At 52.2% G+C, this 12,226-nt stretch overlaps 1 protein-coding gene across 1 annotated transcript in view; it reads right to left on the bottom strand.

Annotated features, from left to right (window-relative positions):
• Nucleotides 1-9,079: 9,079 nt before the first annotated feature.
• PPIL2 (peptidylprolyl isomerase like 2) overlaps nucleotides 9,080-12,226 on the bottom strand; it is a 73,989-nt gene continuing 70,842 nt past the window's right edge. Inside the window, exon 20 of the mRNA XM_042805235.1 lies at nucleotides 9,080-11,020. Within this exon, the coding sequence (XP_042661169.1) occupies nucleotides 10,927-11,020 (94 nt within the window). The 3' untranslated portion in view covers nucleotides 9,080-10,926. The remainder of the gene's footprint in view (nucleotides 11,021-12,226) is intronic.

Genomic DNA, 12,226 nt, shown 5'->3' with positions numbered 1-12,226 from the left:
GGGCAATGTCAGCCTGGCCCAGTATGAACAGGCCACAGGCGCCCTCTGCTAAAGGGCCCAATGAGCCACTGATGAGCAATTTCTTTTTCCTAACTTTGTTACCTTTATTTTAACTCCAGCACCATACAGCATACTGGTGCAGCGGGGCTTTTATTTATTTAGAGGGAAACATGGGAAACAGGGATTTTTTTTGTGATCGCCAGATTGCAGTTTGAACAAATCAAGGCAAAATGGGGTCTGTACAATCATGAATGTGTTAAAAGACAGCAGAAGGACATCTGGGGCTTCTCATACCAAGAAGCCTCCTAATGAGACAAACACAAATCCTACCACACAGTCCAAAATACCGCCAGATCCTCAGAGAAGGTGATGATCTCCCCTGAGCTGCTACTGCCAACATCCTGGGTTCCAAGGCAGACACAGAACGTGCAGGACCAAGGCTCCTGTGGTCATGGCCAGCCATGCCGTGAACTGCCTTTACTTTGCTATTTTGTGGTTAAACTCAAATTTTCCTTGTTCTTGCTTGTCACTTTTATTAGCATGTCTGCTCCTTTATTTATAACTGCAGCCTCGTCTCTCACACCTACAGACACACGTGTCAGCAAAATGCCTCTGTGCCGGGGGCTGATCTTACTGAGGACGTGCCTCAATCTGCCGCCTTGTCCCCAGTCATCCCCTGGGGCTGAGAAGTTTAGGGTATCAGTGCCATACAGCCTTTAACATCACTGGTGTCACCTAGCCGCGGCTCCCCATGCACGGCAATAACTCGGAGTGTTTTTCCACTCTGCCAAGTGACCTGAGTGACTTCCAGTGCTCCCCTCCCAGTCTCCCTGCAGTTGGGCTCCGGTGTATGCACTCTCAGTCAAGCCTGGATGTTACGATTTTGCAGCCCAGAGCTGCTCTGCTCCACGGCAAGCACTTTCCCCGCAGCACCCATCTGGGTCCCCCTGTGTTTCAGGAGCAGCTGGCCGCTGCTGCTTCTGGTGCTGGCTGGGACCCTGCAAAACTCAGTGCACTGGTGCTGAGCAGTGGAGCTTGCCGCAGGACTGAGGCTGCTGCCGCTGGCCCCCACGGTGCAGCGATGGCTCATCAGCGTGGGAGAGTTTCCTTTTTTTATTTGCGAGCATGCTGAGCTTTCCCGTACCCCCCACGATGTTCCCATGGATCGTGGTGAAATCAGGGTTTGGCTTTGCGTCAGTCCCTGTGCAGCGCCCGGGAGAGACGGGCCCGGTTCTGGTCCCAGCGGAGGGGATGGAGGCAGCAGCACCAGCGTGCCTTCGCCCTCCCACCACACCGACCAGGACCATGGCACCCACCAGCTCCACAGAGCTGGGCACAGACACGGCACCTGGCTCTTTCTTCAGAGAAGGGAATTTTTTTGAACCAAAATTGAAGTAAAATCCCAACCCCAAGCATGCTTTTAAGGAGAAACAAAGATTAGAAATACTGTAAGTGGTGGAGACAAAGCACCAAAAATAGCATCCGAAGTTTCCTCGGTGCGCTCTCCCTGCAGGCAGCCTGCACTATATTTGTCTTCACTTGCCATTTCTGCTGCAATCAATTTGCAATTGCCGCTGGCAAGGAACCCATCTATTAAAAGCTCAACTAAGATCTGTGGCAAAGATGTCTGTAATAAAAAAAATCTGGCTGTTCATTAAAAAAAAAATATAGTGTCCTTCTTTACAGATCCTACTGGCCCCAACAAAATCCACTAAAATTGTCACCAACCACATTGTCCGGGCTCAGGAGCAGCTGTGGAAACCCATTGCAGGTTTCCTTCCACGTGGGGAGGGATTTGTTCTGCAGCCTCTCAGAGGCTCAGAAGCACTTGGCGTTTGCTGTATATCAGTGCCTTATCTCCATGATTTGCTGCAGGCTGCCCTAGGGAGGCAGATTCCTCCAGGGTCAATTGCTTTTTATCATAAAAACAAATGTTTTCTATCATCCTTTTCATCCCAGGATGAAAGCACAGATAGAAATCATGCAACTCCCCGTGCCGCCTTGGTGGGCCACGCTGCTGGATGCTGCTGGGTGATCGCTCTCCCCACAAAGAAATGGGGTAGGAGGGACAGGGAAGGCGAACAGGAGCCTGGAGCAGTCCCTGCCTTTGCCTAAAAAATAACCCCATGGGACTGCTTAAAAAATAGCCCCACGGGGCTCTCTGGAGGCAGGTGGCTCTGCCCCCAGCCTTCTGCCCCAAGGCATCACTGCCAGTGCTGCCCTCCGAGTGACTCCTGCCAGCCCCAGGCTGGGCACCCATCTGCACCTCCTCCTCTCGGGGGGGGGGGGGATGCTGAGGGAGGCAGGAGGGTGACGGGGCCGTTTTGAAGAGGCTAAAGGCATGCAGTCTGTGTAGCCAAGCAAAACAGCGGCTGCGGGGGGATACAATTGCTGTCTATAAATAGCACTGGGAAGCAAGCATTAGGGAGGGAAAAAAGCTATTCAAGCTAAAGGACAATGTTGGCACAAAAGCAAATAGATATAATTAGCCATTAATACATGGAGGCCAAAGATTAGAGAAAGTATCTAATATCAGAAAAGTGAGAGCTCAGAAGGCTTTCCAGGGGGAAGGGTAGAGGAGATCTTGACCAGTGTTTAAAACAGGCTGTGGCTATTTTTTAAAAGCCATTAAGTTATGAGCTGTCAAAGGCAGCCTGCTGTGATTGCAGATGAGCCTTTTTTTCTGTGTAAAAGGGATGATCTGGCCTCTCCATGACATCAGGAACCACAGAGGGGCCTGGGAAGCTGCCCCATGCATAGTCCTGCGGGTACAACCCCGATCCCCAGCACTCCCTCCTCCCTTGGGCAGATCAATCAATCCCAGCGCTTCCTGGAGTCCTCTGTGCCCGTTCTGCCCTTCGCAACCCCGCCAGGGACCAAACCTGCCTGCTGGGATGCTTTAATTCCCAAAGCTTCCCAACAATGCTGGGGGAGGGGGGCATGTGCTGGCCCCTTGCCACGGGCGTGCCCTGGCCCAGGGACGTGGGGCTTAGGAGGTTTTATTTTCTCACCTTGGTTAAGGCACCATGTCCCGCAGCGGTCAGTGCTGCTGCAGTGGGCCATATCCTGCACAGCCAGCCCAGGGCCCCACGTGGTCAGCAAGGCATGATGCCCCACACCCTCCCCATCTCCAGAAAATATCAAGGCACCCAGCCTGGAGTCGTGCACAGAAGAAAACCCCACAGAGATGCAATCCCCTGGGCCAGGGATGCAGGAAGAGCCCCAGTGGAGGGAGCAGAGGGGGCTGGGAGACGTGATTGGTTTTCTTTACTTTTTACAAAAGGAAATCTGGACAAACAAGTACACGAGGGATGAGTGACAACAAGCGCTGAGCTTGCTTGCCCCAGCCCTGCTGGCCTTTAAACAGCAACTGGTGGGAGAAAAGTTGGTGCTGGCATTGCAGCAGACCCAAGACTTTGGAAAACTCCTGCTCCCACCCTGAGCAACAGACGACCGGGTGCCCATCATGCCTGTATGCACCCTCCTGCGTGGCCCGTGGCAGAGCCCTCCACCCGGATGCGGGGACTGGTGCCTATAGGACACCCACCTTGTGCCCATGCCAGCCCTCCACCCCAGCCCCAGCTGCAGGAGCCCTGTCCCTGCACCATCCCCCCGGGTAAGACCAGGATGGAGACCCACAGGGTTCCCCCGGGGAACTCAAACACCCCTGGCCTTCATGGCAGACCCATAGTTGAGCTGTTTGGGGACTGCTGTGAGCAGCCCCTGCAGTGCTTTGCCTGTACAAACCCCAGGACAGCTCTGCACGCCCCTGATAAGAGCAAGAGCCTTGTACAGCCGAGGAGCAGGCAGAGTCCCCGTTATCTGCTACAGTCACTGCAGGCTGCTGTGATGGCTTTGCTTTGCTACGGGGGGAACTGTGGGATTAATTTTCCCTTGAAGCCTTCGTAGAATGCCCAGTGCCTTTCTGGAAGACATGTTTTAACCAAGAAGACATTATTGTCTTGGGTGCAAATTGTCCTGTCTGTGCAGTATGACCAGGTGGGATAGATAAAGTGGTGATATCTCTGCCCTTGAAATCCTTTGACTTCACTGACTCCTCCAGCAGCATCCTGCTCCGTCCCTTGCAGCACCAGCAGCACCGTGGCTGTCAAATACCATCGGCTCTGTGCAGCCACGGGGCCCCATCCTGTCCCATCCCACGTGGAGCAGCTCCAGCATGTGTCCAGGCTGGGGGCGAGACCAGGGGGCTGCTCCTGCCTTGGGGCTCAACCACCTCCCGCGGCTGGGGCTGGGCTGCAGGCAGCAGCGAGCGCCTGTGTGTCTATACAGATATGGTGGTGACAGAAAGACAGTTCCTCCTCAGTTGCTATTTCCAGCGGATGAAGTCACCGGGCTGCAGCGCCTGAGCTCAGGGGAGGGTGAGTCAGTGCCGGCCTCGCTGAGGTGCCCCACGCGAACATGGCAGCGCTGTGAGGCCAGGGCCGAGCTCAGCAGGGTTCAGGCTTTGCAGCAAAACAGTGTTAGGTCCCCCAGCCCCACCGTGGCTTCACTGCAGGATGCCCCCTGGGCTCAGCTCTGCCCCATGGTCCCACCACCACCAGCTCCAGGCAGCACTGAGGTGCTGCTTTTCAGAGCCATCTTGGCGTTTGTCCCAAATGGCTTCATGTCCCTTCAGTGGGAACGTCCCCCCAGGGGCCATGGGGTGCCCCAGCCTGCAGTCACAACGTGCTCGGTGTTTAAAAATCCCTACGCACACTTTCACGCACGCTCTCGGCTGCGAACAGCCGTGCTGCGGCCGTTGGCCCCAACGCAGCGCTGCAGCTCACCCGCTACCGCTGCCGCCCGACAAAGGTGTCCAGAGTGGGGGACACACCGCAGTCGGCCCCGACGCTGCACGGCCACAACTGCTGCTCGCTGGGCACCCGCAGCCATGGCCGGAGCCTCCCCAGATACACCCGGGCTGCCCAAAGGATGATGTGTGGGAGGTGGGGGCTGTGGGAGTGGGGAAGCGACTGGGCTGCCACAGTGCCTTTCACAGCAGCAGGGTTGATGCCACTGGGAGCCTCTCTCCTCTCCAATCCACCCATCGAGCTCCTCCTGCTTTTTTAAAGGTGTTTTCTAGTGCAAGGTTTAAGGCCTGAGAAGCAAACCTGCTGCTGGCTCTTTGTGCCAGATCGGTGAGCTAAAGCAGCGCGTGGGATGGGCGGGTGGATGCTGGTGGCTGCATGGCAGGGCACGAGGGTGTGATGGCACCCCGTTGTCCCCGCCAGCACTGCAGCCTGGTCACAGCCTTGCTCTGCAGAAGGGGACCTGGTCCCTGTGGGTGACAGGGATGGGGACACCCAGGTCTGAGCTGATGGGGTTGGATGTTGCTGCTGTGGAGGTGGGTGTCCCGGAGCGGAGGGGCTGTGCTCCCCAAGCTCCGAGCACAGATTCAGCTCTGGCCCCTTCCTCACAGCCACAGCACAGGGCGGTTAAATCCTCTGCTGTGGTGGTGATAACAAGTACACTTTCCGAAGGAGAGGAAACAAGAAATCCCTGGCTGTGCTGCATGGTGTAACTCGTTGCCGGCCGGGGCAGGCAGCTGCCCGCCTCCTTCCTGTGCAGTCTGATTTATTTTGTTTGCCTTCTCCAAAGCAAACAGTGTTGAAAAGTGGGGGGGAGTGTTTGGCAAATCCCCTCTCTTGCTTATAAAAGCTGTTTCCTGGCACAAGGTTTCCAGCATCCTGTTGCTTCCAAACACCACTGGTGAGGGGTGGAGGGGGGATCCCAGAAATATATGATACTTATAACTCAGTGTCTGAGCGCTGGACTTACCTACCAGCTGCTCCCACCAGCTGCAGGGTGGCTGTGGCCATGCCTGTGGCTCTGCCACTGGCCAAGGGGACCAACGTGGCCCATTCTGGGGTCACCTGTGCCGGGTGGGGGGCTGCAAGAGCCCTCTGCACCCACTGATGCTGCGCCCGTCTGGCTGCACGTGCAACAGCACGGAGCCAGCGACACCGACACTCCGGCACCCGCCAACTCCAGCACGCTCGGCCTCCCCCTCCCTTCAAAGGGCTTGGCTGTGACTTGGCTGCATTTAGCACTTCAGCCCTTCACTGCTCTTGCTTAACCCCTGGTCTGGGCATCTGCCACCCACATGCAGGGTTCAGGCAGCAGGGACCAGCTCTCGACAGGCCCATGTAGTAAATGTTCAGCTGGCCCAAACTATTTCTATATCTCTAAAGACAGCCTTTGCCATGCTGCCCTTAAAGCTTGAGCACCAGCGGCACAAACTGCATCAACTCAGAGCAGATCTCCCAGGCAGCCGCACTGCGTGGCCATGCCAGACACAGCACTGCTGCTGCAGGTCTCCTGCGGGGCCACGGGCTCTTCAGCAGATAAACAGCAGCTTTTCCTGCTCTTATTTATGCTATTAATTCTGATTTTTCTGCTAGGTGAGGGACACAAGGCCCTTGGTTTCAATAAGACAGCCTTTGGTGCAGATGGGGGACGCAGCTGCCCTGGAGCCACTGGTGAGCAGCTTGCCTGGGGGGACCCCCAGCACCCACAGGAGCCTCACCAGGACCTCAGAAGGATTTTTGTTTTTCTGCCAGCAGCTTTGCAGCCAGCCAAGGGCTGGTTGACCACCGCTCTTGAACAGAAACTGCATCAAAGCTCAGACCATGGACATCGGGTCAAAGCCCAGGGGACCAAATGGGTGTAAATGCCCCCTTGCCTGGGCAGCGAAGTGGGTGCTCATCCTGGCTTCTCACCCTGAGCTCTCTGGGGCCAAGCTGGGTTTGAAAACGCAGAAATGGAGTTCAGCAGCTCCAGCAGAGGCTGAGGTCAGTAGGTCTGTACTGGACCCAACACACAGGCACATGCCACCCCACGGCCCATGAGGACAGGCACAGCCCCATGGCAGGGGCACACAGGGGCACTAATGGTTGAGAAACCTCACTAAAAAACCTGCCAGGAATCGGCCAGGAAGGACCCAGAGACCAAAATGTATCCCTTCAGGTATTTGGTTCCCCTTTGCAAGGTTCCCAAGAATGCCTGTGCAAGGTGGAGGCACTGGTGTGGGTGGCTGCCACAGGGCGAGGACGTGCCACCTCTGTGCTGTGCCCTACGGGGTCCCCAAACCTGTGAGGCGGGGAGTGCCCTGGGAGCTTCTCAACTCTGCTGCTTTAGATCCTCTGCCCCACGGGTATGGCAGACTCCTCAAGGGTCTGGTAGCTGCAACCTGCATGCCAGGCTTTGGCAAGGAGTCCTGGCACATCCAGCAGCCCTTCCTCAGCACATCCCCATCTTATTGACCATCACAGGCTCCTCCAGGTTGTCTCTGTCCTTTTGTCTCTGCCTGTGCTCTGCTCCGCTTCTGGTACCAACGGCATCCCAACAGGAGCTGGTCCAGGGCCCGGACAGCTTCCCTGTGCCCACCGCTCAGGCTCAAGAGGACATGACAGGCAAATCCCGGAGCAGTACCTGGTAGAGGTATGTTCTGTGTGGTTTTTAATTCACAGTAAGAAGTAAATTGGAGTGAATTTAGCACAGATGGAAAGTGAGCCAAGCCATGCTGAACTAAATTCTGCATGTGCTTCTCTGTTCTGCTCCATTGAGCCCTTCATCCTTACGGATGAGGGTGGCTTGGGCTCTGGGAAACACTCATAGCCTGGTCCCTGTCTTGAAAGGAGCTGGAAGGAGAAGCAGGATTTTCTTGGAGACATTGAAACAGCTTGACTACCCACAATTCATGGCCCCACATGACATGGGGGGGACCACTATGATCTACCACATGATGCTGAAGCAGAGCAAATGCTTACATGAGCTCCTGCTTCCAAGAGAGCAGGCTGCAGCTATTCAAACCAGTGGGGAACAGGCAAAATTAATCTGCACGACAATATTTTGGGCTTTTTCTCTTGGTAAATAGGGAAACACAGTTGCAGCTATTTAGGTTAAAAACTATTCAATCAGTGCTGTTTCCCACACAGACAATACTATGGTCCTTGAGGGGCCAGGCTGAATCCATGCCAGAAAAAGCAGAGGTGAAGAGCTGAGTCTCCCACGAGCCCCATGTCTTTGTGCGGCTGCATGGAAAGGAGCAGTCATGACTGCCAGCCCCACCACACGCCACCGTCTTCTCGAGGGTTTTCTGTGCTCATGGTGTTCACTGCTACAGTGCCAGATCCCTGGAAATGATTAATTTACTGGTCGCCCTGTGCCTCTGCCTTTCAGCAAAGTGGCTCAGGTATGGAGCAATGCAAAGAGTGCCAACAATGCAAAGTCAAGGCCAGACAAAAGCTACTTCAGCCTCTGGTTAAAATCCTTCTTTTTCTCTCTAAGTGCATTTACTGGAAAAGTGTCAAAGAAAGAATGTAAAAATGTGCTTACAAATAGCCCAGCCGTTCCCAAGAGCGTGCTTCTGTAGTAAGGCTGTACAATTCCTGGTTATCCCTCCAGACTCAGCAGGAGCTGCTCTGGGTATTCCTTCAACAGATCATCCTTGCTGGAGAACCAAGCGATGAAAGGGGCAGAAAAGGTTTCAGCAAAGCCTCCTTTCTCCCCTTTCTCAGCTCAGGTAGTGGAAACTGCAAGCCACCCAACAAAGAGGCAGGTTTTGTAAAAATGAGGGCTATACCACACTGCCCTGCTCTCTGGGCACCCACCTTGTGCCCTTGTCAATACAGCTCACCATTTTTCCCATGTCACATTGTCCTTGTGGTTCTGCTGATCGGAAGAAAAGCTGGTTAAAAAAAATTTGACCAAGTACGCAGACATACAGGTGTAGGAGGGAGCAGAGAGGCAGGAATTCAGAATAGAGGCTGAAGAGCTTCGCTCCTGCTTAGAGCAAAACTAAAAGGGTTACGCTCAGCCCTTCCTAGAAGCCAGGAAATTGCTCTTTCTTTTGGGTCTGAAGTTATGGTGGGAAACTGTAATGAAATGGGCAGTGCAAGGGCAGCAGTCCCGCATGGCAGTGGTCCTTCGTGGACTGCAGTGAGCGCTGCCAAAAAGCTGGAGTAGAAAGGGAAAGTGGATAGTTATCTCTGCAGCCTGCTGCTGCAAAAGGAAACTGTCCCTCATATCAATCTGCAGCAAGGACTCTTTCTGAAATAGGAGTCCTTGCCACACCTTTGTTGCCTTCCTTGTAATCAAAAGCTCCTTTCTTTCATAACAATCTCCATTTTAATCTAGTACAAAAAAGCATTTTGCTCTTACAGATTTCATTAAACTGCCTATTCCAGCTCTAGCAACACTGTGAACTTGATGACTCAAAAACGTACTGAAGCAGAAGTTCGGTAGAAGGTTCAATAACAATTTATGAGGAAAAGGCCAGCCAAGGAGAAGCAAGAGGTTTCAAAAAGACACGAGCAATGCAGCTTGAGGAAAGTACCATCATATCCCCTGTTCCAGGAATCAAACATGTTATTTCAAACTTACATGCTGAAAAATGTTGCAAAACAAAAAACCCCTATTATTCTTTCAGACTAGTTTGAACTTCCTATGATTTAACAAAGACGTAATCATATCCGCAGAGATCCCAGAGTTCCTTATGAGCATCTTAAAAAGTAGGAATGAATCATTTCCTTGTATGACAATCAACTTTCCAATGACATGATCTTGGAAATGACAGTTGAACAGTAAAAGGCAAACACTCAAAAGAAAATAAAAGCATTTAATGCAAAACATTCTACTAAAAGTTTTTACAGCAATTTCATAGAAATGGAGTCTTCTCTTAAAATATGAAACCACCAATATAAATGTATTGTTACAAAGCTGATTACAAAATGATCTCCTCAGCCACATAGAGAGGTAGGGAGGGTATTTCTGTCATCTGAAAACACACAAGATGAACTGAAAAGTAATGTTTGAGATCTAGCCTGCTACATCTAAGTGATGGTAACACAGATATGGTTCTGGATTAAAACTTCACAGGCTGATGTATCTTTACCCCATAAGGCCTTTATTAAGCTTCCTAATAATTTGTGGGTATGCAACAGAAATATCCGAGATGCCCGTCACCTGTATTATATGGTTTTCCCTAAAGATGGGAGGACTGATGTTGGCAAAGACTACAGTGTGTGTTTCCCTGCAAGGAGTAGGCTTTAGGGATGGTTAAAAAACCATAAAAATGAAAATAAAAAGTTGTTTCTATTCCTGCTCAATTGCTCCAGGCTGTAGTTTCTGGGACCCAAGGGCAGGTTTGAACTGGTGCATCCCGGCCCCTCTGGCTGCCCAGTGGCTCAAGGAAGGCCAGCCACTGGGAAGAACAAGTGGTGCAGCTAACCCAGGCTCCTCATCTAGATTTGCTGCTTCCCAGGCTGTCAGAGACTTAAACAGGTACAGAGAGAGCTCATTTTGGAGTGAGTGAGGCCCTATGGAGACTGACAGCAGTCAGTCCAGCCAGAGTCCCTGCAGGCCTGCAAAGAGCAAGAGACAGAATTGGTCCTTGTTGAGAACTAGCAAAAGGCAGCTCTAGGGAAGGGCAGGACAGGCTGGAGCTCTCTCCTCCCCGCTGCAAAGCGCTACAGCAGCACAGGCACTTCCCCGGCACATTAATTCATTCCTTCACTTGGCAGAATTGGCTCGGCTGGAAACGATTACCTGTAAAAGGAGTTCTTTCACCAACGTAGCTGTTCACTGAAGTAGCATCCTGCAAGGCTGGGCTCTGCCTGGTCTGCTGCCAGCCAAGCAGAGAAAGGCTCCAGCTAATCCCCAGCAGAGATGGGCTGCCTGTTCTCCGGTTAGCAAAACAACAACAAAAAGGCCTTCGAGGAAGATGCAGTGAGGGGAACGCAGCTCTCTAGAAAACAAAGCCACATTAACCAGCCCTAACAAAGCAACAGTTTTCTTCCCCAGTGGAAAGGCAGGCTGGTGCCTTCCCTCCCCAGGACAGACTGTCTTTTGGGCTCTTCAGGGACATGTGGGAAGACGCCTTTTCTTTTTTTGATGTGCTGCTCCAGTGCTAGGCTCCCTGTGCTGCTACCAGGAGCTGAAGTCCCCGAAGTCTGTGCTCTTTTTCTCCTTCTTCGCAGCTGTGCTGGTTGAGGGTTCGTCATCTTCCATGCTGCGCTTCCTGGAGCCAAAATGAAAACAACTCTCAGGGACTATTTACTGTTTGGTGGGATGAGGGCAGCTGGATGCCTTTCCTCTCCCAGAAACAGCTATACTGGAGCCAGCCCATCTCTTATCAGTTAGAGAGGAGTGCAAGCTCTGTGCCAGCATGGGGATCGCAGCGGGGCTGGGGGCCTTTGGCACACCCAAGAAGATGGAGGGTTTGTAAATCTGTGGGGATAAGTTGGGTCAGGCTTTGAGTACTTCCACGAATGTGTTCAAAACCCCGTAAATTCTTGAGGCCAGAGCTGAAGATTTAACAGCTGTACTTTTTTAGCACAGTCATGATGAAAATATGAGCCACAAGTTCTCTCCCCACCTTCTCACCTGCATTTGTGGCAGCAGAATGATTTATGGGGAACTAGGTGTAAAGCAGCTGGGCAAGTTTTTCAGATCCTTTCCTGTTTCTTGAGCACAGCCTGTTGCAGTCACTGCTGCTAATCTCAGCCTCTTTTGAGCAGAGTTTGCAACCCCATGAAAACACTACACAGACACTTCACGTACTGTGCTTTTATCGTCAGGTATCAGTAAGTAGATAGGGAGAACCCTGAACCAGTTAAAGGGCTGCTACAGCCTGAACTCCCAGTTTCAAGGCAGGCTGCAATGAGCGAAGGGCTAAGAAAGAAAAGTCCATTCTATAATCCTTGGCCCTTTCCACAGAGCTGAAAACTCTGCCTGTGTTTCCTCTGTAAATACAGTGCAGAATGGTGGCAATTTTAAGCTGAACATAGTGTTTTAAGGGACAAGCGATATTTTGTAACTGAAACACTTAACTGACACAGCAAACTGACCTACATGGGCTAACATATTTTTGTTCTCACAGTTATGCAAATGCCTGTAAGTCACACAGGCACATACAAGCTGATTAAATAGTTGTCCAGATCTGTGTATGCATAAATACACAACTTTATGCAGCAGACAACGGCATTTTTGCAAATGCTTTTAGAGAAGTCTGCAAAAAATTAAGTGGAAGACATTTATTTTAATCTATCCAAAATTCATGCAAAGCTGCCACTCAGGTGGGATTCTGTACCGTCTTTAGAAAAGCAAGTGATGCTGCCAATCCCAATGGCTTTACAAAGGGTGTCTGGGAGAGGATGCTTCAGGACAAGCCTGTACAACCAGCCAGGCACCCTGGAGCTACTCGCCAGACGCCCTGTGCTTCCAC

The sequence above is a fragment of the Tyto alba genome, unplaced genomic scaffold, assembly GCF_018691265.1.
Source record: "Tyto alba isolate M040663 unplaced genomic scaffold, T.alba_DEE_v4.0 Super-Scaffold_44, whole genome shotgun sequence".
Lineage (NCBI taxonomy): Eukaryota > Metazoa > Chordata > Aves > Strigiformes > Tytonidae > Tyto > Tyto alba.
This window is presented reverse-complemented; position numbering and strand designations above follow the sequence as displayed.